Below are 27,377 nucleotides of genomic sequence, written 5' to 3' on the forward strand. Positions count from 1 at the left end.
GGAGTGTTCTGGTATATGCTGCCTATCTGTGTACATTCGTCACCAATATGAAACGCAAGGGGATTCGGTACGCAATCTAAATTATTATTGGTGTGCGAATCTGATACCGATGTTTCCCCGGGCCACACTTGGGTAGAACGAAAAGTAATTAAATTTTTTTGGAACAATAATGACAAATGTTTGGCCGCAGGCCATGGGTCTTTACGGTCGTCCTTATTTGATACCCTCTGGCAGGTGCGTTGGCGATGTTGAAAATATCTTTGCCAACACCGCAAACTCCATCTTTCTTTTTCTTTTTTTTTGTCCGACAAGTCCCCTAGAAAGCTTAGTTTAGATATTAGCAGATAATAAAGTCCTGTAGGTGACGAATTAGACAAATGCCGGTCATTCAGTTTGATGTGCAACTCTTCCGAACACATGGTCTTGTGGCGGCATTTTGGACAGATCAATCTCTAGGGGCATATTGTCGAATGCATTCACAAAATGGCCCATTCACATGCTACCTATATACCCCCAATGAAGTATAGGATTATAGTTTTCGTATATGGGATGTGCTGTTAACATGTCTAAGTGTGCATGGATTTTTCCAAGTTTAATAGGGGCCCTGACGAAGACGTGAATCCCAGTTTTATCAGTAGTTTTGCTTTTTTTCAGATTTCTTTTAATCCAGCCCAACAGTTTTGACAAACATATCCTTGGCGGATATAGAGACCCTCGATTTTTAGCATCATATTTAAATCATACACCTTCTTTTTGTGACCCGGATTACTAATATAGTAATATCTGTTATGGATACTTCAAACTTTCGTGGTGTAAAATTGACACTGTTAGTGTTACAGTCATTCTTTTTTGTCGCCTGTTTTTCCCAGCATGCGTTTCTATTCTTCTACCGAAGTACAAAGTAGGCTAAGGAACTAGGTTAACATATTTCAAATAGCCCGGGGTAATTCCTTGACTGGCTAGTTTGACCAGAGTGCGTCCGAGTCCTGTTACGGCCCGTCCGATCGTTACGAAACAGAGAGAGAGAGAAGGATTGCAAATAACAGGTCTGGAGCGAGCATATTCGAACTCCATTGTTGTAATATTTGTCTCCTGCATGACTAAGTTCGAAATATAACTCATGACATTTCGCAACTTATCTACAAATTGTTATCGTTGTAAAAAATATTGGAAAGGAAAGCTTTTTGCCTTAGGTTGGAAAAACCACAGATATCTTGGAGAAAAGTCTTTTGATCCGCATAGGCCCACTCTGCAAGAAAATTATGAATTCGACAGCTCAGCCACATTCAATCAATGTATCCTCAAACCATTTTTATACTAAAAAAAACCACAGGTTATATTCTTAAACAGCAAGTGATTTGATGATAATAACCACTGAGAAAAGTATGCATTGTGTGAAGAATAATTGAACCACATGGATTACGAGTCCACGAGGGACATTTTGCAGCGGAGTAACTCATAGGAAGGGTACCGGCAATTCGAATCACAATACGGTCAGAATTGGTGGTCGGACGCGCTCCGGTGAATGTCTGCAGAAGTAGACGGATTTCCAATTATGATGTCTTACATTATCAGTTCAGGTTAAATGTGATTAGAGCCAAGGGGTGTATTTTATCGTTGTTGAATTCACTCTAGATTTAAGAAACGAAGAAAAAGGGAATCTCCAAAGCACTGTCAATTCTAATTTACAGTTCCTATTTTTTTTAGTCTTGGTTCGTCGTCTTTTGTCATTTCTGTTGTTTTTCATGTCTAAAAATTCAAGTTTTTCCGGTCTCTATTTATCTCATGTATACTGTCCTCTGAAAATAATGAAACAATTTTTATTTAAACTGCTGTTTTGAGTGCAGCGATTCTGCGTTTTATGACATACGAATGCGAACATACTCCTTTTTATTCAAGTCGACATCAAGTAGGCAAGATTGAGCACAAACTTAGCGCCTTTTGGCACTTCTTCATGACTGCAAATTGTGCGTAGCACGAATGAAATAAAAAAGGGCAAAACTAGTTTTTCTTCCATTAAATGAGTAGAGATATTTTTCGTAGAACATACCTTCACTCTGTCAGTGCATGTACCGTTCAATATCGACATTGAAAATATCAACTAACTGTAATAAAACAAATACAAAGCAAAACAAAACGAAACCCTGCCAAACCAATACGATATCATCTTGAGACTTTGTATTACGTGCCATTCTCATTCAGTTAAACCACTAATTTGATGTTGAATTGAATTGACATCTAGGCCTCTCCAATCGTGAGTTTTGCCGTCTTTTCAGAAAGACAAAAATATGTACTAATTTTTTACTGTATAGTCAAGAGCCTGAGTTGCTTGTTTAAACACATCCCTACTTCATACTTCCTATTTTCCAATCAGTCTGATAAAGTCTTATGTACAATACCGCAAAAGACTCAACGACACTGTTCTTTTTTGCGTAATCCAGGGTTGAGCGCAACTCTACCGAGATTGCCTACCGGCTTCAGGTGTTTCCGCACGGCGGAGCACATCACTACCCAACTAGTCTCGTCAACTGTCTCGGCGCAATTCGTCACCGCGCACGGCCCTCACACATTGCGCTGCTGGGAATAGTTGAAATATACAAAGAAAAAACGTTGCATTCACATTGAGTTTTCTGAAAGCTTTTTGAGACGAGATGCTCAGAGACGAGTCAGTTCATTATACTTTCTATCGAAAGTCTCCCCTCCCATAATCTATCGAAAGTCTCCCCTCCCATAATGGAATTACCAAAGCATTGTGTAACTGGAGATACATACTTTTCCTATACACCTTCTTGTTCTGAATAATAGCAGGGACTATACTTCATCTTGCTTCAAGAAATAACCAAAATCTTCATCTTATTCAAACCTCTCTCCAAGGAAAGGTTTAAACATACCACAGTCCAGATTGTAATAGGGCGGCCCCCGTCAAATCTCCTACACCCAGCCCCAGAAGTTCGGGTTCTCTTAACCCGTTCACCATCACCGGTACCTGGGTCTTTCCTGGGTAGAGTGACCAAATAACTTGTTTCGTGTATAGTTGAAGTTCACTTCATTAGTTAATAATTCATTTTTTTAAGTTGGGCGTACTTAGAAAGTCTGGATATGTCTCAGGCGTTTTCACGATGTAAAAATCGGCCAGTCGTCTTTGTCCTACCGAGCACAGGTCAGAGATGAAGTGACGGACCACGTGCGTTTTTTTCACTAAAGGGTGTCGTCTAACGGGATAAGGATGTCTGAATCAGTTGACTTCGAAATATAAACTTATTGACTATTAGACACAAAAACTGCGATGGCATCGCAATTACATGCTCATTCTGCAGCTTGACGCGCACGTGCATATGGCAAATCACAGCACTCTATTAGTCGAAGAGGCATGTAACGCGCGCGTTCCACCTGTCCACGAGCGTGGTGCCACCGCAGAAATGGCTTCTAATTCTGGTTGTCGATATTACACCGAAAATTAAGCAAAAGGTATCTTTGTTTCAAATTTAGTTTTGAGTTCCTTGCATTCTAAACTTATGCGATAGAAACTTGACCGCAGTGACGACTTTTGCTTTGTTCCAAGGGTGCAATGGCAATCCTTTCTTTACCTCCACAAATCCACACCCAATACCTTCTATTGGTTTTGTGAATAGCAAAGCCCGGGAGATACTACATTGTCTTTTCTTACCCGATGATTGCGAAATTATACATTTTGATACCATTGTCTGTATTACACAACTGATTTATTAATAGCAGCATGCTAAATTTACTTCTGAATGATTCAGTGTGTTTTGAACTGCCTTCTTCCTTCATCTGTTATTGCAATTACTTATATTAATTCCATATTCAAGCCTTTCTATTGGTTTTAGCGATAGGCCTTTCTTTAGTACAGGTCTCCTTTGCCCATTTCCTTAGCGAATGTATATATATTTAGAGTCTGTAATGTACAAAATGATTGATATGTCTGATGCAATTGAACAACTTGGGTTTGTTTTGAAGTGAAGTTCTTTTTAATGGGGTACTTATACGCTTCAATAGAGAAGTTGGCATCCGAGAAATAAAATTATAAAATGTTCTGCAAAGCTTTGCCCAATCATTCACAATAGTGCGCCTCCAAGAGTTTGCAACGCGTTGGCCAATCACAATACGCGAAATCTGTCGACCTTTCCAAACGCGCATTGGGTCGACAGATTTCGTGCATCGTGATTGGCCTACGCGTTGCAAACTCTTGGAGGCGCACTATTGTGAAACGCCCATATTGTCCTCAGGCTGACGGTTGGGCTTCAATCATGATATACTCAGATTTGAAATACTTCCCTACAAAGTGACGTATAGGATAGTTTTGTTGCACCACGAAGTAACGTACCGTCGCTAGACGCTTCATAGAACTGATCAGAATATGTTGTTGTTTTTTGGGGGTTTTTTTGGGGGGTGTTCTGTTTTAATGACGCTTTCAGCTACTCAGGCTATTTGCACCAATAACTGTATGTTTATTCATACACTTTATTAATCAGCATCACATTACGGAGTTAGGAAGAAAAGTCCAGTTTTAGAGGCAGGAGGAAACCGGAGTGCCCGGAGAAAACCTACGAGAGCAGATAAGAATATGTTGTTGTTGTCGTTTTGTTTTAATGTCGCTTTCAGCAACTCAGGCTATTTGCGCCAATAACTTTACGTTTAATCATACACTTTATTAATCAGCATCACATTACGGAGTTAGGAAGAAGGTCCAGTTTTAGAGGCAGGAGGAAACTGGAGTACCCGGAGAAAACCTGCGAGAGCGAGTATGGACTGGAAACCAAATGCACTTAAAGCCCGGGCCAAGCCGGGACTCGAATCTGGGCCTCATTGGTGCAAAGCGAGGAAAGAACCGCTACGCTAACCGGCTCCCCCCGCTGATTAGAATATTCCTTTTCCTCGTTATTTAAACCTTCCTATATGCCCGTATTACGTAACCTTGAAACAGCCATGCGTTACACGAATTCCTAAGACAATTGTTCCCCGCTACACTTGGAAAAGCGCCAGAAATAAGTATTCTTTTAACTGCACTGCGTGCACTCAAGCATAAAATAAGACTCCCTACAAAGAAACAAACATTGCCATATCTTCCTGTGTCTCTTCGTCTGTGCATCACGCTACCTGTCGTTTCGTTCCAAATGCAGTGTGTTTGCCAAGTGCTTGGATGTGATTCAGGTTACTTTTATGTGTTATGCTTCAGCTACAAGGGACGACCGTTGCCGTGCCAATGGTGTTTTCAGGTACATGACGCAAAACCTCTATATATTTCTCTGTTAAATACATGTTGAACTTAATTGGTTCTTTCCTGAAAAAGAGTTCCGTACTCGGACGGCACTCGACACCCTGTGCACAAACCCAATTAGACTGGTCTGAAATATTCTAAGTCAGTGCTTTCTAACTAAACGACTTGGTTTTTTCCCTCCTAACTTGAACTTTTCTGGACATGTTTTTGCTTTCTGATGGCTAATAGGTCACTGGAGGGAATGATTACTGGCGTCTGTACATGGAACACTTCCCTTTCATGCGCAATGTTGTGTTCAAACCTAATGGAATTGATTTGATTTCGCAAGCAATCTGATGAGTCGCCTACACGTTGGCTTAGGCCTATTACAGATTACTTAGAAATGTTGAAAAGAGGCCGGGGAATTTTTCTCAGTAATAAATCACTTCATCTATTGCAAAAGCCAAGACAGTCATGTTCCCTAAAGCTTTCTCTGATTGAATTCCGACTTCCGGCTAATCAGATTTTGTTTTCATTTTTTTCTCTCATTAGTACGTAATGATTTGTTTCATTTCAAATTTGGAATTCACCTCACAATTTCTTGTATCTCTTTAGTCATTTGATTAGTCAGCTGAAGCAAATTTAGTCGAGCAACTTATGTGGAATTACAGACGTAATACACGTTTTTATCCCATGAAATTCTCTGAGAAAGAAGTTAGTAGCAAAATAAATGTTTTGTGCTAGGACAAGTTTCGTCCTGGTGGTTGAGGTATAGCCCTACAGTTACGGTCGTTGACAATTAGCCTATAATTTGGTATTTGTCTCAATTGTGTGATGTGATTGTGGATGGACATGGATGTCTCAATAATTCATTGCTCATTGCTTGAAATGATTCAGTGCAACAAACAACTATTTACAACACGTCTTTCGCTTACGCCAAGTATGAATGGCGCCCCCTTTTGAGCTCACCTCGCTTTGCAAAAAGTGCGAACGTTATTCTGAATCTAGATGCTGAAGTTACAATTCGCAAAATCCGTTTTGCTAGGACCCAACAAATAAAGTGCTTGTTTCAGTGGCATTTTATCTTTCCTTTGAATTGCTTCACAGTGGTGTTTTTTATCGCTTTGCCCTCGAGTCACTAAAACGGATTATGTAAGAAACTGACATTCATTGATTGCAGTGCTAGTGCTTTTTATCCAGAACTATAGGTAGGGATACATTTTATCAGAAAATCGGAAAAACTTTGAAGCAAGTTAGACACTTAAGTGTTCCTCATGCAGTTCCCTTTCGTTAAAAATGTTCAGAGTAGATCTCTCATTTGCTTTCACTTCTTCCTTGTTCCCTCAGACGGTACCAGTGTTTCTATGAATATTGCATAACATGACACACCCAGAGACGGAGACGTGACAAACAAATAAACGTTCATAACAAGATTCCGCAATGTTTTCTGTTTTTCTCCTTTGATTTCGTTTAATAGTCATTTCTGAAAACAATCTTTCGTTCATATTTACATGAAATAAACAAATATGCAAATATTTCCAACTGTCATCTTTCTAAAAGTTGTAGCACAAACTCATGCTTTACATTTGCAACAAAATCGCATGTAAATTAATTTAAAGCAGTCGTTTACTGTTAGTCAAATGCAAGAATTCACTTAAACGTAAGTTTTCTAGTAAGTACTATATGAGTAAAATCATATCAGGAAGCAAGACATCTTTAATACTTCCAACATGGTTTCTCTTATACAATCTCATTGCACACTATAATCACATCTTCACACGAAATAGCGCTAATTGCTTTCTCGAAATATCTCAGATTGTCGTTACAAATTGATCTGAACGTATTTGTAATTGTTATAAATTATAAATAGTTCATTCTCGTGCAGAATAAGCTGAAACTCCTTGCGTGCAAAGTCGAATAGAGTTTTCCACAAATTAATGATTTCTTTGGCATTACGAAAACTAACTATTTTTTATAATAAATGGAATGTATTTTAAATCTAACAAATGGCATATCAAGTAGGCAATAAATCAAAAATTACACGTAAATAAAGTCCAGCATATCTGGGCAGTGTCTGTTCGGTTTCATACGTAAACCTTTTCACAATTATCACAATTAATATAATTAACTGCATTATAAATACGGTCATTTCAAGAATCCTTTCACCCAACTGTTTGTTTGTTGTGGACAAATCATTCTCAATATTGCACTTACTGGCGTGAAAACTTGACGCCTTTTGGTGGATATATTGTTTACATCAGCAAAAGAGACTGATTGTCTTATAAAGAAGGGGCCAGCTTTTGCTGTTTTTGTACTAATGCCCTTCATCCCTCGCCAACGACTGACCCAGCGACCATGACATTTCCACATGCATCACAACTAATGCATATTTCACTTGCTTTTTCTGTTAAATAGTAAACTAACAAAAACATGGTCTCTTTTCCAGGTGTTCATACCACCACAGATCCAATACGGAAGTCACAGTTACCAACAAAAAGTGCAAGAGCAGAGCCTGCATGGTATCCATCTATGAGGAAATCATGCAGTACCGCCAAGAAGTTGACATGTTATTAGAAGGTAAGATATCTCAAATTTGCATTCCTCAAAAATGATAAGCAAAGTCACTAATATGACTTTCCCGCCCTGTGTCCATAAATATTGGTGGTAAAACACCCACACTTGCATGTTGCCTCTTTGTTTAATCACAATGACCACAGATAGCACACAATGCGTTCCTAGCCTCGCATCATCGAACAAACCTCAAGAGTTTGATCATACCAAATAATGACGCCCGTCAAGAGTCGACCGAGTTTAAGTGATAATTATACAGGTCGTGATGATACAACTGTGACACGGTAACAGAGCTTCGTAGGTCCTACCAGTTTATCTCCCCCTGTACGGTTTCGCAAAGCCAATGATTGAATTTCTCTTTCCGTGACCTCGAGTGGTGATCCTCATGATGTACCAACCAACTCTAGCGATTTCCATGCAGTCGGTGAGCCCGATAGAAGGATCGTAAGTTTCAAAACGATGCCCGACTATTACAGTTACAAGGATTTCATCTCAACTGAGTTCGTAGTAACGAGAGTTGACTGTGTTTTGGAGTGCTAAGACTCATAACAATCTTCGAGATTCTTCAACCGGACAGAACGGGGCGGCTTGTGAAGTGGAGAGGAGACCCCGAGATCTAAACACGGTCCAAGATCTTGTCAATCTGGACGTTTCCCAGAGTCCGACGGAAGAACAGCTCCTCAAGGTCCTCCCCCGTCACACGCTTGAGGGACGGCATCGTCAGCAGCAGCTTGCCAAATCTCGCCGGACTCTCGGGGTGCACCACGTTCTCGTACTGCGCGAGAACGACCTGCGCCTGGTCGCGGAAAAACTCCACTTTGCTCTTCTCGCGTAGTGTCTTTGTGGTATCTGAAACAGTCAAGAGAAGAAATTGAAATAAACTGAATGCATACAATTTGTAGCTCAAAGCTTATGCGAAATCGTACTTCCATGTCAATGTGAGTTGTTGTTTGTGTCTTGCTTTTATGCGCTGTTTTGGTTTAAACTAAAATGTTTAAGAGCTAAAGTGAACAGTAGCAGATGTTTAGACAACACTTCCTGCTTTCGTTAATATTTAGATATTGAATAACTGCGGCAAAGCTTACGGAATGCGGCCATTTTTTATTTTCCTTTAGTCAAGCGTAATATTAAGATAAACAACTTGTCATAAGTGTCAAATATAACATGGAAATATTAATCGTTTCGACCGAGACTATTCGTCGAATATTAATGAACAAAATGAATGAGACTGGAAACAAGTCATGGACTTCTCACTGGGTCTTTTGAAGAAATGAATTGTATTGACAGTCATACACTCAGTGTTACAAGCTTGACGGGGCAAATTGAGTAAATATTTCTGAACGCGTATCGGTCCGTTATGGACGAAACACAAGCACGGTCACAGCAGGGTGAGTCTACAGTGTCTAGACACACACAACAGACCACCAACCCAACAAACATTCAATTGGGTATTTTTCTGATAGTCGTACCTGACGCCTAATATAAGCTTTTACTCCGTGAAAATGAGGTTGCGCGCATCGGGGGGGGGCAAAATATCTTGCTTAGCGTCTCAGCTGTCACCTCATACAGAGACGAAGAAACCAGCGCCAACGGACCAAGAAATGATATGCAACCAGACATTTTGTTACAGTTTCTTTTTTTTTCTTTTTTTCTTTTTTTTTGATCGCTTTGCCAGCGGGGTTGGGGGTTTTTCCCCCTCTGCTAATTCAATTAAACAAGGCCGATTAACCGCATTTTTATTACGCGGCATTTTCTCCCTTTTTTCTCGGATGGTGGACTGCCGAAGGCGCAGATAGGCCGAGAAACGGAACCCAAATTGAGCTTGCCACGCCTAGCGTGGTCGGGCCTTCAAACAACCTAAGGGGTCGCTGAATAAACCCGTTGATCGGGCCATTTGGCGGTTATTAAGGTAGTGACCGATTTACTTGACCGCGAAAGAGTGATAAGTGGTATCACTTTGATTGGTCTGATGAGCGAATCAGTTGGAAGACAAAGAGACCTGTGGTCTATATATATAACTGAAACGAAAAATTTAATGTTATATTAATTTAATAAAATGATCGGATAATGAGATCTTAATTTAAAATTTAACATTTAGATATGTTCGTGTCTGTTTTATGAATAAGTTATATCAAGATTAAGTGAACTTGTTATTTTGAAATCAGTCAAAACTAACTGGCTTTCCTGCATGTGACACTGTTGTCTGTCAAATTCTTCACATTTTGTCCTTTTTAGAATCTCCTCTTAGGCCTCACAATTTTTTTATCTACATGGAAGTTCGAGAAAACTGTTATTACACACGCTAAAAATGGATTTTGTCGTTCACACCGTCGTTCAATTGTGAATCATGGTTGTCCAACCACCAAAGTGTACTTTGTAGGTCACGCCGGGCTACCGGCGTGTTCGTGTCAGAATTGTGCCGGGTCGCGTGTCCACTCCGACGGCACGCGCTCGATGAAAGCATTACCAACTTCGATACAAGTCAACTAACATTTCTGACGCCCACAAGACAAAAAAACTCCGATTTGGAGGTGAAAAACCCCTGCACGTGGCTGTATACCGCAGGGTCTGGACTTCAGCCGCGAACCATGCTAGAAAGGTCACTAAATCATGTTTGTGACCCAGATTCTCGGCTTAACAATCTGGAGGAGAGACTTTGTTTCGTTTGGCAAACTGGCTTTTTGACCGGCCCATTGATGTTTTACGACTAACACAATGTCCTTTCTTTAGTTGTCTATACGGACGTTTGAGGGCCTTTGTCAGAGTTCAATGAGAGTATAAGACAGTAGTCAGTAGACACTGGGTTTGTAGCTCTATGGTAGACACAACCAGCTTTTTCAGATCGGATTATCTGCGGACATGGGCCGTTTGACGTGGGCGCTTTTGACGTGCTAAACAATAACAAACATTGCACATTTGTAATACTAACGGTGTTTTCATTCAGAATACAGTTCTACAAATAACATGATTATCCAAAGTCACTTGGGAAAAAATATCATCTTCTGTGCACTTGCCCTTTGATGAATGTCGATTCTAAAGCATATAGAGCCAACGACATAGGGCTGGCTAGCTCCGTTGGTAGAGCACCGGTACGGTATTCCGAAGGTCGCAGGTTCAAATCCCGCTCCAGTCAACTTCTTTAATTATTCATCTTTATAATCATTTATAAGCACCTAGCCAGTTGCCCTATAGAGTTCGATTCATGGCATATCATCCAGATGGAATTGTTTAAATTGGGCATTCCGTTCTTCGATGTATACAGTATTTAGTCATTGAAAACACCCAATGTGAAATTAAAATCTTCCCATTGCAACCTGTTATATTCATAATGAATTGTAGCTTCTAGCTACTTGTGCATGTACCTGTTTTCTGCTTCTTGGTGAATACTTAATTTTTTGAAAACTTTTCAATTTTTTTGTTTAATTTGTGGGATTAGAGTTGTAGTTTGCAGAAAGTATAAACCAGCAGAAAGAATAGAAAAAAGTTGGAAGGTCTGTGATTTTCAGCGTGGCTTTATATAATTCCGATCCATAAACATTGGAGAGCCAATCTTACTGTGATATATTTGAGGCTCTCTAGAGGAAAGAGAAGAAGAAACCTTTCCCGTCCTACAAGAAAATTAACGCCTATGGCAAGGTTGCCGCCCCCTTTTTAGTCACTCAGCCCTGGCCTTGCCGTAGGGGGTATCTCCCCAAGTGCCAACGGAAGTTGAAACAAATTACATTGTACCAACACTTGGCAGAGAAGCACACCGCGAATTCCGCCGCTCACACGGCATAATAATTCTCACCAAAGAGCTGACCCAGAGTGGAGGTACGGCCTGAAGGTGACGGGCGAATATCGACGCGCACGCATTGTTCCCCCATCCGACACTTGAAGTTGAAAGAGGCCGATGTTGACAAAAATCAGTTCAAAAATGACTTGGAAATCCGTGTCTTTCCAAGGCGGGATGTTGGTAGTCCAAATTTAACCCGCAAGAATTACTCGAGCAATCGAAATGTATAAGATGAACAGAGACGTATTTTATGGCAAGACCTCTCGGAGGACGGGAGTTTGACCTTTAGGTTTGAACGAATCGCTGATGGGTGTGCACTTCATTTGTGTACGGCAGAATCGAATTAACTTCATTCTCTAACGGTAATGGTTTACGCCAATGGCTCTTGGCTGAAACCAGAATGTATTAGAGATAACGATTATGAGTCGCATGGTCAGGATCGCAGCAGGGATAGGCTTCATTAAAACAAAGCAGATGTGAAGACTTTGTCATCTTTGTAATGAGATTATTTTAAGGGGATCGATGCCTGGGACATTTACTCCGGTATCTCGAGGCAGTTTGGGCGGGAAAGGACGGGACATGATGGTTTTTGTGGCGCCGCGTAGTCTGTGGTGAACCGGCCTGATGATGTAAGTCAAAACGTCTGAGAGCAGGTTTTCTGTCCACGCTTCTGGGTAACAAAATCATAGGGGAATGTCCGCATATGGTTTGATATGTTTGTTACCGTCGCTGCTGATGGCTTTGTCACTGTTGTCACTGCTACCATTTTGTCCCAGTGATGTTGTCATTGACTTTCCTGCTATGACTTTAATATTACACGTATATATCTTCTCGACGCAGAAATACATCTTGTTATATTTTTGGTGTGGTTGTGACTTGAACTGATTCATGTGACAATACATGCAGTGGTTGCCGGTTCTGAATTGTTTTGGGGCAGTTAGTGTCAATGAGTCGCCGTCGTTGTCCCTGTCGTCATTTTGCTGGTATTATCAAAGTTGATTAATTCTACAGGTAGAATCGTGAAGGATATTCCTGTCCGAGTTTCAACATGTAAAATAATTGCAAGTTAAATTGGCGAACGAAGGTCTTGGCCTATAGGGATTTCGGGGGAAAGCATCGATGTTCTGGCTCAAATCGTACTGTGTATTGTCTGCGTGACCCAGCTTTTGGCTGCACATTGAGGGGTTGTTTCTGCAACTGTACGGACATGAAACAAGCGTCAAGTTTCTTCAAAATGTTGAGATTACTCACCCGGCTTGAAGAGGACGATGGCTTCCAAGGAGGCGAACTCGTAGGAGCTTAGATTCAAGGTTCTGAGCCGGACCGTTATCTCCTGAATATCGTCGATGATTTCATTCCTCTGTCGTATGGTCACCTGTTGTGGAAAAAGAATTGTGGAATACATAATCGTCTGTCTTCTTCATTGGTAGGCCTGGTGCACCAATCGCTACAGGTTTCTTCTAATTAAGAATACTTAAAAAATTAAGATCCCATTCTGAAAAAAAATCTTGACATTTGGAGTACTTTGACTTTCTGTCTTCAGTTGGTTAAAATTGATTGGCTCTCCAATGTTTATTTCGTGTTCTCCTAAAGATTTTAAAATATTGCATCAAAAGGCCCCCAGTTAAGCCCAAGAATATTTCCAGGAGAAGAACTAACCGAAGAGTCGTTTGAGGTGCTGGGTAGCCCACCTCCTGCACTCTCCGATCGGAGGTTGGAATGACTAAGCAGGGCACAGAAATCCACCCCTGGCCAGTAGGCGGCGTGTAGGAGAAACAACTCGTTCCAACAATCCTGCAACACAGAGATCTGGTCCCACGTGTCGAGGGCCTGGAAGGGCTGTACGGAGCGGGACGTGCGTACGGCATGGACAAGGATATGCGTTGCTATCTCCTCGATGGATGTACTGGGTGAAGGTGGAGCGGGAATGGTAAGGATAGGAGCCGTACCAGCCGGTCGATTTGCCCAGGGAAACGGGGGCCGATCCGAGGACCGCTTGGCCAGAAGAGCTGATAGGAAACGGAAACAATGATTGGACATATCATTAAATGAAAGCTGAAGCCAATAGTATTTGAGATTTGACCAAGGAGTATTGAAAATTCGTTTGCGAAATTTGGTTTGTTATCCCTTTTGTTTTGAACATGCACATGTTTACAGTTTCGATACTTACAGGTAATGCCCTTATTAAATTAGGTCACGCATGTTGTCAATCATGAAAACATGCTACTTGGTAGACTTCACTTTAAATAGAAACGGGTTGAGTTTTGTGTCGATAGTAGTTTGTCGTTAATAATTATTGAACAAAACAGATTCGATTATTTTATAAAGAACATTACGCCTTTATTAATGATTATTAACGGCGATGAGATCGAAAATATTCCCGAACTGATTTAGAAGAAGATTTTGGTCATTAGTAATACACCAACCTGCTCTGTCCTCCATCCTCAACCCAGCAAACTGTGACGGTAAAGTTGGCACTAACACCCTGTCGGCAGCTCCGTCGAACGGTAGGGTGGGCGACAGGTGAGGTGGAACCCCGCCGGGAAACAGCCCACTCCTTACCGCCACCACACGGAATGCGCTGCCCGGCCCGCCGGCAGCATGGGCGGCAGCGGCGGTAGCCACGGCCGCCGAATGCTCCCGCCAGCCCGCCGATTTGCTGGTCCATGGTTGGAAAGGTCGAAAGGACGGCTTAGGGTTGGACTTGGCTGCCGCTGCGGCTAGCGCACGGGAGTGGCTGACGCTGCCCGCACCCTGACAACATAAGTCGCTGGTGGATCCACCTGCATCCGGCTTGGGTTGTGGCTTTTTCTTTCTGGGTCCCCGCTCCTCTTGCACCGCTAGCAATCGAGATAACAAAAGTATTTCTTATTATTTTGGCTTATTGTTGTTTAAACAGAGTACATGTAACTAATTTAAGCGCTCTACCATAACGTGAACCATGGACGCATGCGTAATAAAGACAATGACCCTTGGAAAAAAGATCGCAAAAGTAAGATGAAAGTTAAGATAAAATTCGTGTCTTTACAAACACTGATCTTCACTTCCGGGTAAAGGCGCAGTATTTTTCTCAAGGGAGTCATTTCTATGTGTGCGGATTCGGTCCCAGATTCGAAAATGAAAAAAGTATCAGCCGACGGTTTCCTGATTCATGATGATTACAATACCACATGTAATGAAACGTGTGCAGAGTGCATGTTACTTGCTTTCAACACGCAAGTAATCTTATTTACGAAGTAAGAAACGAATCAAAAAATGAACGCATAAAAATTGATGAAAGAAATGCTGCCCACTCCTTTGCTGGTGACACCCCTCTGTGAATATACTAAACAGACGTACTATAAAATACTTCGAAACCTGACCAACAAGAGTGGTTGGAACTTTATGTCCCTTTTTCTTCTTTTATTAAACTAGCCTTTTTTCGTCACAAGCGAAATTGTATTGAGGTATTATGTTTCTTTTAAAAGAGTTAATAAGAAACATATATTTAAACATTAATGAGGAATATAACATCTGCACATTAACCGTCATGGTCAAATTTTACACCTGTACAGACTTTGACAGGAAAAGTCATCGGGTCTTTGTCGGTTACAAAAAAAAACAGGTACAAATTTTGCACTTTTTGTTATGTTGAAACTGTCTTTTTATCGCTTAACTGTTTATTTCCGGTCAGAGATACTCGTGAACAAGCTTTTTGCCAACAATATTCCAACATGGTGTCATTTCTCTGCGCTAAACAAGACAACTACATATAGCACTGTGTATTGGTGTGAAATTACAATCAAAACAGGACCATTTAGCGGGGTATTACTTGCTGTAATGAACTTGCGCCCTAACCATTTACACCTCGAGTTTTGACAAATAATGGAAGAAAGGAGCGACAGCGCCGGCCGCTGCTGCGCAGCTGCATAAAATAAACTGAACCGCTCTCGCTCGGCAGCTAATCGAGGCAAAGGATTCGTTAGAACACTACATCACGGCCTTACTAACGCTCAAAGTCATTTGGGAAAAATCTGTCCGGTACGTGACGACGGCACGTTTTGTGGTTGAGGGGCGACCGGCGATCGATTAGCGGGGACTTGTCTCATTAGGTGAAGATAGAGAGCAGTCAGGAGACAGGGAGAGAGGGGGCCAAGGGTTGCAACTCGATGTTATCCCCTTTGACGGACGGGACGGGGTGCCGAAAAGGAAATTCTGTGTAATAGTTGACGCGAGGGGGACTTCGGTGACTAACAGCTCGTCCTGATGAAGGGAAAGGCTTACGCCGGCCGGGATGGATCCGTCAGGTTGATTTAGGGGCCGAAGCGCGGCTCTGACCCAAGAATTCTAACAACCAGTGATCTTTGATCTTTCTCCCCGTGTCGCCTGGGCCCTGACACGTGCACGGCAACACCTCTCTTAGCTCGACACTCTGGCGTTTTGAAGGGGAGCCCAGCCCGAAATACTACACCCTTAATGCTCAAGCTGAACAAATTTCGACCGCGCCGCACGCGACGGCGTTATGTACAGCCCTTTCCACCCGGCTAGCCGTTGACAATGCCGGGGTGCTGGCGTGCGTTCGCGTGCCGTGATTTCCCCCTGTCCTTAATCAGGGGCCTGTGAATAGACAAGCGCTGTCGCGAGCGGGTCAGTTAAACACCGTATCGCCGAGAGGTAACAGCGGGCTTACAGTACAAAGACTTCCCCCGTGAAACGCTACTGGTTCACTTCCACGTCTTAGTGTAAATAGAGACACCAACATCCCCAAAGTCTCAAATCTCACGGCGGTTTTTTGTCCTTTACTCGGATGCGTGTGTTGTAGGCCTAAAGTATAAGATCCAATCCAATTGTTGATTTCTTAAAAGACAGCAATTTTGCCCCACCGAGCTGTGGCGAGGGCACATTGTGACGGAAACATCTGACTGCTGACGCTACTGTTTTTTAATTGCATCTCACTCAGGTTTCATTGGCGAGTTCTCCTCCCTTAGACTCGGGGCTTTCTTCATTTCGTACGGGAGATCCTCCCGCTGAAAGAGAGAGCTTCATTTTAATGAGGCGTCGCTTAATTCAGCGCTCTGGGAGTTGCAACCGATGTTAATTCTGTAGCATAGACTTCTTCCAAGAGCATGAGCACTTTCATAAACAAGTGTAAAATACATTTGAAGATGTTGAGTTTGGATAACATTTAAGAATTACTTAGGTTTTTATGGATTACGCTAATGTTGAGTCGAAAGTGGACTAAATATTCTGCTCTTTAAATTACTTTTAAAATTTTTGCAACATAGTGGTCACCAGAAAGTCCAAAATAATTTTTAATCGCTTCAGTGCCCTAATATTTCGGCTCTTATCGTCAATGGAAGTTCAGCCATCCAGATAACATTCTCGTCGGTTGTTTAAAATTTCCCGCTGTTTGCAGCTGAAATAAGGTATTTGGTTACTTTTTTTAAAATATAATAATTTAATACTGTCTATTATATGTCATCCATTGAAGTATCAAATTTCACTGGAAACCAGTATCCTTGATGTCATGCCTGTCTTCAATACAGCTGGTTGTCAGAATTTTAATGGATGTTGAGAGATGGTATGTTTTGTCTGGTAATTGTATCGATGTTTCCCTACTGGATTTCCTTAGACAAACTGTCACAGTCTAGGCTTTGGTTGATGATGAATTTGTGTCTTTTCTGCTTCACTTTAATAACAGAATAAAAAGGATTTTCTGCATATTTTTCCGATATATAAATGTCCATCGATTTTAAATATTCTACTTTCAAATCACTCCATTCACCACACGTTACATACACTGGGCTTTTGGCCTGTTTTTGTCCTTTAAATTAAGAAATCTTTCTTAACTTCACTTCACCCTGTCAAAAAAATCATGTTTTCCTGAACTAAAAACTACTTTGAAGAGACGGCATTATGTAAAACTCTAACCAGTTGTTATAAAAGAAACCAATAATTTCGAAGATTTGAAGGAATCACCATTGGCGTCAGCATAATTGGCTTTTCGCCGAAGTTGACATATTTTTCTCGTGTCTAATCGAAGTAGTTTTTAGATTACACAAAACAGTTCAATCTTATTCAAGAAATCCTGGCATTTCATAATGCCCAAGTAGATAACACGCATCACGTAATCTCGTTCTTTTCTATTTCATAATTACTTTTAACAACAAATCCAAGAGGCTGTGATAATATTTAATGAAGTTTCGGGCACAAATCTTACCATTCTTGTTCATGTTGACGGCGAAGCATTTCTTAAGTCGGCAATAGGGGCACCAGTTTCTGCGCGCCTTGTCCACCAGACAGTTTCCCTTGCCGATGCAGGTATACCGCATGTTGCGTCGTATACTCCGCTTGAAGAAGCAGCTACAACCATCGCAGCAATACACGCCGTAGTGTTTGCCGTAACTCTTATCTCCGCAGACTTTACAAGGCACGGGGTTTGGTAACGTGCGACCTGTTGACAGAAAACAAAACGCATCATAACTGTACTCTGATCTTCTTGATTTTAGATTGTCTTGGATATGCAGGCCTTTTGGTGGATTATCAAGTGATGAACTTGATTGACACACATAAAAATGAACATAATTGTAAACAAGAACTCTGCTTTTTAATACAGAAGCAACCACCACGCATCTTGTAAACAGAATCTGAAGGCTGGGAACATTCCTTGGGTCCCTTCTTTTGTTGCCTTACGTGAATTATTTCCCACTGAGCAATTCTTGTCAAGTATGCAACATCAGTGTGATGTCTCTCAAGTTGTTTCATACAACCTGTCACCGACACTATAAAAGTCACATTCACTGCTGACTTACAAAGATCCCGTTGTCTTATATCAGCGATGAGTTTTAGATTATGTGTTTCTCTCTGCACACAAGTCCTTTGATTCTTTCCAAGTCCTTTGATTCTTTCCAAGTCCTTTGAAGGTAACCTTTTTTGTAGCCACGTGAGAGTATTGATGTGTCTCTATTGCTAAATTATCTCAAAAACTGCGGACAGTCTATGATACTCTACCAATCTTTCACTTTCAAAATTTTCAGTTTTCTTTCCTCTTTGAAAAAGGTTCAACTCAACAGTTTGTGCCGAAGGGCCTATACTACTAACTCAATTAAATTTTAATTTGAATCCAAAACGTTTGCTTTTAACTTGATTGTCCTCATTTTACAACTTAATTTAATCTAATTGCAATCTTCAATCCAACAAAATACTCTTTTTTGTCTGATCCATAAGGTTATTTAGATCTTTTTTTCCTATCCAATCACAAAATAACAAAACATTGCAATCGGTGGCAGATCAAAGAAGTTTCTAAGCCATCAGAAACAAGAAAAGTTGATCACGGAAGAAAACATGTAGGCCTAAGTAAAGAGTGTTTGCTGAATAATATAAGTATTCACAAATATCTTCAGGATTCTCTAAATCTGCTTTTAGACATAGGGTATACATACATGTATCATTCACTGAAATTAAAATTGGGAAAATGATTGCTATGATTCCGGAAAGATCTGACTTACCCATTGCGGGTGGTTCTCGGATGAAAATAAATAAACAGATTCGAGATGATAAACTCAACTCCAAGAATAGCCGACTGTAACCACAGTGGAGGATTGAGGCAGCGTGGCTAAAGGAGAAGTTATCCCGGGAGATCAATGCGAAGTCTCGGCGGAATTAGCTTTGGCTTCGCCGGTCGGTTCCCGTCGTGCCGTGTGAGTGACTCTAGACATCAAAGCGCGCTAGCTTTCAAGACTGCAGTGACGGTGGTGACTGACTGTAAGCCAAGATAACCGAAAGAATGAGCCGATTCATCAACCAAACCAAAAAAGGAGAGGACAGGATAAGCTTTCTGAATCCAAACTTTTTCACTTCGGGGCTTTTGGGGAGATGCTCGGATCCGACAGCCACCTGCACTCCAGCTGGAAGACGGCGATGGGTGAGTGGAGGCCCGGAGGGATGGTCGGCGGTTGATCGAACGGCTGCGCAGCCAGCGAAAATCGCAGCACTGTTTCGACCCATAGCGTGCTCTCTGATCTATCGTCTTGCCTAGCTTCAATAACGGGATAATTTTGTTTAATCAGTTGCCAATCGATGGCAAGTGCTTGCCAGAAACGTCGCTCAACTCGAGTCGTTTGGAGGGGGAAGAACATTTTTTCATTCCCAAACCGAAAGAGGAGCCAGTAATGAAAATGCAAGGGAAAAAAAGACAAAAAGGAGGGAAAATGCATCTTTTATTGAATCGGTGTGTGCAGAGGAATAGGTAACCTGTCAAAATGTCACAGGACGACGAGAAAACGCATTAACCCAATGAAGAACGCACGTTAATGTGCGTTGCCCAAGCTATTATGTTGAACAGCCTGAGGTGTTAGGGCGTGGTGTCATCTTACAGCAAAGAAAACAAAACATTGGTCCGTGCATATCGTTAATTCCCGTCAATCGACCGACAATTATTTTGACGCGCTGTGGACAAAGATTGTCTCACCAAAATATAAACTTGGCGATACGACCCAACGTCGCCATGCCTTGATGACGGTGTGCGCGGTTCTTAATCGTCTGCTTTATTGATCTTTCTCTCCTGGATTTGTTTTCTATCATAAGAAGGAAGCAGACAGCATGGTATAGGTAGCTGCCCTACATTGTATGTAACAGGTTTCTGTTTGGGGGTACCTGTGAGGGATCCAGTTATTGATAGAAAGAAGGTTTTCTCCGGGCGGACAGATGATACCGTTGCGGTGGAACACGCTGCGTCCCCCGGGGGGCCCGATGCTGTATAGTTCGGCCTCTACTCTAGTCACCGAATGCATCCCGATCATGCCCACTGGGAGAACCGAAAACAAGGGATTGAGGAAAGTGGAGACAGTCAGAGACGGTTACCAGCTCATCTTTGTGTTTGCCAACTAGAGCCCCGAAGAGCCACGGACCCGGTCGGTGCTGCAGTCGCAAGCAGTCCGCGCAACTTGACGCCGACGCCGCGGACGGATCGACCCGTGTGTACTTCAGCGTTGATCATAATCCGTCTCTAGCCCGTGCAATCAGGCGGGATTCACGGCAACTTTTTTAAGTTACAGATGCTGCTCGTTTTCTGGGAAATATTCATGTCAGGCAGATTTTGTTTCAGGGAATGTGTTTATTTACATCGTTACCCTTTCCAGACCCTTGCTATTTCATGTTTACTATGTAACAAACATAAACTTTACAATGAGTACAAACTTCACTTGGAGGTTACTTCTACGTAGGCCTACGTCATAACTGCCTGCTTGTATCATTTGGTTGTTATTACGCGTGGTTTGCACGGATAAAACAGTAAAATGGAACACTCGATAGTTTTCCTTTTTTGCTACGTTTTCTGTCGAGTGTTATGGAAATAGATTCTTCCTCATACTGAATGCATTGCTTGAAAAATCTCACAAGCCATAAGAGGCGACCGATGAAGTAATGGGAAGAGGCTGATCTGGCAGGCCTCTCCGTTGACATTTTTTTAAGTAGCCGTAGCCTTTCCCGGGCCGACTACGCCAGTCACTGACACGATCAATGATTGGACGAGCCGTCTTGTCAAATCTTGTCAATATCACAGGCAATGGACGTGCTACGGTGCCCAGTTTCGTTGAATGACAATGGAGTAACCTGCAGAACTAAGGCTTGATGAAAGTTGCAAGTAAGGTGTTTTGGTGACTGCAACAAGAAATATGGATGTTCGTATTCGAAGGGGCAAAACATCACAGGTATTTGTGCCATCTTAGATACAGGCAGGAAGCCCGCCCTCTGGTGACACAAAGACAAGGCTGAGTGTCTTTTTAAAAAACTGTTGAATCATGAATCATGGATAAGCTCCTAACTGCCACGGGGACTATCTGTGAGATAGCGGGTATTACTGTCATGATGAAATACAGGCCTGGGTAAAATGTTTCCATGCAGCATTACAATTTTGTTACAACATAACATCTTTTTTTTCAGTTTAATAGTAGCGCCACCTTCAGACTTTGGATCCCAAATGGTTCTTCATTATGTGTTCAGTATAGCATACAGCTATTGTGTGTTAATTGTCCGTGTGCGCTGAGGCATAATCCACCATTTTGGTTCCAACAATTGAGACACTCGTGTCGCAACTATTTCTATAAACAGCGCCGCCAGGAGGACGTCGTCACCTGACGTTTCTTTTCTTCTTATTCCAAGGGTTCTATCATGTTCGTCAATTTATCGACTCGTGTGGATGCTAACATATAGAAAAATATCGAGATTTCATGGTGATGTTCCAAAGAACATGTCTGCCCTAATCTCAAATTTCCTTTGAGTGTAAAAAACAATGATTACAACAAGGAGAGTTCTGAGTGAGGGGCTCAGCCGTGCGCAGTAACCCAAAGGTACAGCGGTGTAATACCTTCCCATTGCTCGTCAGCCCTCGGGCTCGTGCTGTAATAATTAACTGGGGGAGACGGGACCGGCCACTCGCTTGGTCAGTGGTCTGCTCCGCCGCCCATGCTGGGTAGAACTAAGCAGCAATTCTGTCGAAACACTGTAACTCAACACTTGCAGTGGACACAAAACACACACAGGAGAGTTCTAGGTCTGTGTTGGTAACCAGTGGAAGTAAGGCAGCATCCGAATCTGTTGTCTAGAGCTAGGTCTAGGTAGACAGTAGACCTAGCCGTAGCCCTGGAAGCCCGTTTCGGACACGGCCTAAGTGTCACCACAAATGAAAGGTCACTTCTTGTGGGGACATTTTAACACTGCTGCTCGAACTTAACTTGTTACCAAACTTATCTCATATCATGTTTTACTCTCACTTGACCTTTTCTCTTAAAAAGCAAATGTAATAATGCCCCGAGAATTTTATACACTTTTCTTATCATTCCTTTTAATCCATTTATTTGAAGTACCATGAGCGATTTTCGAACAGTCTAGTGAGGAACATGTTCCTTTTTTCCAAGCCGCCAGGTAGGCCTATCGCTTTATGCGGTTTTCTCCCTATTCAGATTATTACGTGTAGTCATTGTTTGGCTTCTTGATAGTTGAACTCTAACTCCTAATTTAGAATTTTTGTTTTGGTATTTTAATTAAACACATCCTTTCTAAATAAAGGTTATGCCACATCTAGAAAAAACCCGTATAATGTAATCCGATCGTATCCCATGCATCCAGGAAAGCACTTAAACTACCCAAAAAACTAATAATATCTAATTCAATCACCACCAGCCCAGAATCCCTTAACAAACCGTCGTTAAATGAACCCCTAGATTAGCTTGCCATCGTAACAGCGTGATATGTCAAAGATGAATCAGTCACTGGATAACGAGAGGGCAAAATGTGGCCACTTTTTTGCTGCCCTTCTCCGTCGTTTTCCCCCCACGCGCCAATTCAATCTTATCCCCTGTATATTGTCTGTCGTGTCTCCAAGCAATTAGACTGAAGGTATCGATCCGTGGCCCAGGGATACAAAGGTGTTCCACGGAGGTTCTTTGGGATGAGTTGATGGAAGAAGTCTCATGTCGATTATCATTCCAAATTGCTTTGAACTTCTAATTTTGGTAATATTTTGTTTCAGTATGTTTAATTTCAACTTCTGAAGCACTCCGGATGCAAACTATAATTTTTGCCATTACTTTGAAACGTCCGTCGGGTAACTTTATGGGCATTTAACTGACACAACACCACTGTTCTGAATTCAGTATATTTTGATTTGGACTCCAGAATTCACTTGGCATAAACAAACAATTATAGTTTACCAAGAAATTGTGGAGGGGTGTATATTTTATTTAGGCCTACATTGTATACAGCTCTTCGAAATAAAACAGAAAACTTGTACGGAACAGGACTTATTCAGATTCTCTTTGATATTTTCATGTCATGAACTTTGTATCAATTTTTACCCGCTATTACTCAGCCAGAGCTATGCTTCTCTCGCCCTCTGGCGACCTGACGTTAGGTCGCTTGTCTGTTTCGACAGGCCATCACCAGCACGCGTAGACCCCTCATCATGGCACGGCAAACGTCTTGGTAAACCGTAAAGATTGGTCGGCAGGTAACTCCACGCGCTCCCGATGATGTGTTCACTTAAATCTAATGACATTTTGATTTTATTCTCTGGTTCATTAGTTGACTGAGTCACGTGGTGTGTAGATCGATGGAATTACTGCCCAGTTGTGATAAACAGACCCAACAAAGACTTTTAATGACTAAAACAAGATGAAAATATGAAAACGCAGTCTGTCGTTTGATTATGCTAAACCTGTTGATGAAACAGCGCAACGACATTGACACCATGTTAACCTCGGGGAACTCAACAAGCAAACTTCAATAGGAGGAAGGGTCGAAAGCTGAAGTCGGAATTTCTGAGGATTTCTGAGCATATACCTGTTTGTTAAAATGTTCGGTATTAATGATTTGCAAGCCATGCTATTGTCCAAATTGATGATACGATATTCAAACTAAACTGACCATGAAGTATACTTAAGACGTGGCTTGTCGGGGAAGAAAAAGGTATGTAAATTAATAACTTTGGTTCGGGTTAGGGTCACAATTTTTTTGCTAGGGTTCCACTACATAATCTTTTACCTCCTTGCACTGAACAATGTTAACTTCGAAAAATATGAAGAATTCTTTTCTCATCATGTCTGTCTGGTCAATGGAATTCAATGGTGCTTCTTATTTTGGAGTTGAAATAGATTGATTCTAAAAGTCAGTGTGGAATTGCGCATGAGGGGAATGCGATATAATTTAAACTTCAATCCGGGGTTTGTGTTTTGTATTTTGCACGGAAATGACGACATGACCTCTGCGAAGCGGCCGTTGTTTTATCGACTGACCGAGCCAGAGTCACGTAACGACGGTTGGGTCAGCCGTCAAGCTCTGGGGCAGAGGGTCTAAAGTTTCCCCCTTCTCTCGTGCCTGCTGACTCGCTCATTTCTTTCCAGAGCGCTTTGCTTTCCGCGGGATTGAAACTTCCATTCCCGTAAGATCAGGTGCTGCCTTAGGGGACACACGTAGCGAGATGTGCATCACTCCCTCCAGCTCACTTGCGCTTCTCAACTGCAAGAGAAGAGAAGAAACTGTGCTGAGCCTCGCAGTTTGTTGAATTTTAAAACGTGTAGATCGATGGTGTTGTGTCCACTGAGCGGCTTTAAAACTGTACCAAGGGGAAAGGGGCGAAGACAGTGAGCGGTTTGGCTTGTTTGGGTCGCGGCTTTTTTTTTACTTGGCGAGGGGTTTTATAGGATGGAAATGTCCCTGGAGTAGATTCGGAGCAATTCACGAAGGGCGCTGGGACTGACATGACGGATGACAAGCCGGGGACTCGAGGACTTTTCAAGGAGTCTCGGTAATATGGAGAGAATGACAGCCACTGCCACGTGACATCTCCATCAATGTCAAGCCCAGACACTGATTAAAAAAAACAGGAGAGGGAAAGAAGAAATCCTTCGGATACAGAGAGGCAGCGCGAGTGAGAGGGAGAGAGTGGGTCGGGCCAAAGCGCGGTGTTCTACAGTCCCCCAACCTCTGTATGAAAAATCAAATGGATTATGATTAACCAGTGTGTGCGTTCAGCTGCCGGGGCCTCGCGTTGAATGGAGGCCGTGGACGGGAGCCGACCATTCAGCCCTCGCTGAGATCTCGTCATTTATTTCCTTGTGCTTGTTTGTGACTCCTGACGCGGTGGAGAGGCGAAGCTGTATAAACAACCCCTCGGCTTCAAGCTTCTTCTTCTCATACTGCCCCAGCTCGCCCTTCATCCATCTCTTTCTTCTTTTCTCTCTCTCTCTTTCTCTTCTCATTTCTCTTCATACCTACCCTGAAAACACAGGCACTTGGTGAGCGTTGCCTCCGATGGTGCACCTACATCTTATATCACGGTTCGCGCTTCTCCCCTAGGCACTTGAGGGTAAGATGGACGCGTCTTGCAGCCCACTTCAGGAGACATGGGAGCAGCGGACTGGAGCTCAAAATGCACAGCCGAGGGAGTGGGGGGAATATTACCCGCTGCGCTCGGCGACTCGGTGGGAGAATTGCCTAGCCTGGTTTTTGCCGCACGCCGACGTCCCAGCCTGACATTTGGCATTTTCCTCCGACGAATGAGTTTGGAGTGATTCGAATACAAAAAGCCGATTTATCACGTGAATACGATCTCGTGTCTATGCAGAACGACTTTGTCAATGTAATTCCGCAGATTTGTTTTATATACTGTAGTTAGCCTTCAAATTCAAGTGTTTTGTTGTTGTTTGGGTTTTTTTTTTCAAAGGGACGTGATTCTATAAAAAGTAACACTTTAACAGAAACTTCCTCCGTTAACTTTGAGGTCAACTTTGCTTAGAAATTACTAAAATCGAATCAAAACTTTTCAGCTTCTGAATAGGATTGTTGAAGATGCAACCATAAACTTCATATGAGACCAAGACACGTCTGGAGAACGCTGAGACAAGATTTGTAGATTGGGTGCTTCATGTCGAAATTATGGCGCGGCTGTGGTTTAATGGCGCGGAAATGTTTCAACGTCGAGCGACAAATATAATCTAATGATAGTTTCTCATGAACTGATTCGTGCTGTAAAGCGGAACGTTTCCAAAACAAAGTGGTGTGCGAAATGCACTACTTCTTTAGCTTGGACGAGGAGACAGGTCCAAGCTATGTAAGGTTGAGCTCATAAGAAGTCGCGAGGTTCTGGAACTGTCATCCTGCCGTGTTCATGCCGGAGAGGAGAGGACGAAGTAAGGAAGGAGGAAAGAGAGAAGACGAGACGATGATTGGGGGAGGCTATTGCTGAGGCCAGAATCGAGGGAATGGAACGGAGACAGTGATAGACGGTGAAAGGATTGTGGGTTTGTCTAAAGCCATGGCGTGAGATTGTAGGCCAATAGTTGAAATCGGATTGGACCCTTCCCGTGACAGCCTGAAACGTCAAAACTGGGGCAGCACAAGTCATGTTAAGTCAAATTTTCGCTGACAGATCACACATTTTGTGTCGCCATCCGACTTTTTTTGTTTTGCTTTTTTTGTTGAGAATAGCGCACTAAGGAAATTGTATCGCCGTAGCGGTATGTTGAAAATTAGTTTTATTACAACTGAAATTCAAAAACTAATGTCAGGATCTCAGTTACACATGTCGGAAAGTATTTATTAGAAGTCTGGGGCTCGTCATTTATGAAGACCACAAAAGTGGTGTTAGTTTCAAAAAGGATTTCTCTGTTGCACTTTTGGACAGTTGGTTCAGAATGTTTCAGATTCTACATAATATAAATTTATATTGAACACTGAAATAGTGTCACCCAAATCGTATAGTTCCTGAATTTCAAAGATAATTTGAGATGATGAAATGTCGGGATAAGATGGAAATCATGTCGTCGAGGATTGAGAGCACCGTCGCTCTGCGTTAGAACAAGCATAATAGCTAGTGCGACTTATAGGAAATGTAATGGCGTCAGGCTCACCGATGTGTTAAACGTGCTCCCCTAAAATCCCTTGGGAGTCCAGGTGGGCCCTGCCAGGAAGGCTGTTTTCCCTTAACCGGCCCCTCTCCCTTCATCGATCGCCTGCCCCACTTAAGAATCAATTAATTGGGCCAATCTTAGATTTATCGAATGACACAAGGGAAATTTTGAAGCAAATTAGACACATTTTTTCTCTCCCTGTCTCTTATTTTAATTCCTTCATCTTCTTCCTCAAGCGGCGGAAGGAGAAAATATACCGTTCGATGTTTGTCCAACGATGTGTCAAATTCTCGAGAGCCCGAAACTCTTAACTCGACCGATTGAGGATGTGCAGGTATTGATTTCCGTCCTGTGGTTTTTTTTTCCTTCTACTTTCTCTTCGGTGAGTGGAGTGCACTGATCTTCTGGGAGATTCCTAGAAGAGAAA

The 27,377-nt window shown here is 42.2% G+C and overlaps 1 protein-coding gene and 1 long non-coding RNA gene across 2 annotated transcripts; one reads left to right on the forward strand and one right to left on the reverse strand.

The window, feature by feature from the left end:
• The first annotated feature begins 5,077 nt into the window (after window positions 1-5,077).
• On the forward strand, window positions 5,078-11,289 carry LOC110983642 (uncharacterized). Its single transcript, XR_002598755.2, has 2 exons — window positions 5,078-5,237; window positions 7,665-11,289. It is a non-coding gene; the product is annotated as an uncharacterized LOC110983642 (long non-coding RNA).
• Window positions 8,406-19,420, reverse strand: LOC110983641 (photoreceptor-specific nuclear receptor-like). The gene is made up of 6 exons (XM_022243064.2): window positions 19,052-19,420; window positions 17,764-17,997; window positions 13,991-14,404; window positions 13,224-13,573; window positions 12,816-12,939; window positions 8,406-8,638 (listed from the first exon to the last, which is right to left on the reverse strand). Exons 1-6 carry the CDS (start codon window positions 19,053-19,055, stop codon window positions 8,406-8,408), a joined length of 1,359 nt encoding a protein of 452 aa, XP_022098756.2. The 5' UTR covers window positions 19,056-19,420.
• Window positions 19,421-27,377: the final 7,957 nt, after the last annotated feature.

Source organism: Acanthaster planci, linkage group LG14 (assembly GCF_054643075.1).
Source record: "Acanthaster planci isolate LZ-2023a linkage group LG14, COTS_SCS, whole genome shotgun sequence".
In the NCBI taxonomy this organism is placed as follows: domain Eukaryota; kingdom Metazoa; phylum Echinodermata; class Asteroidea; order Valvatida; family Acanthasteridae; genus Acanthaster; species Acanthaster planci.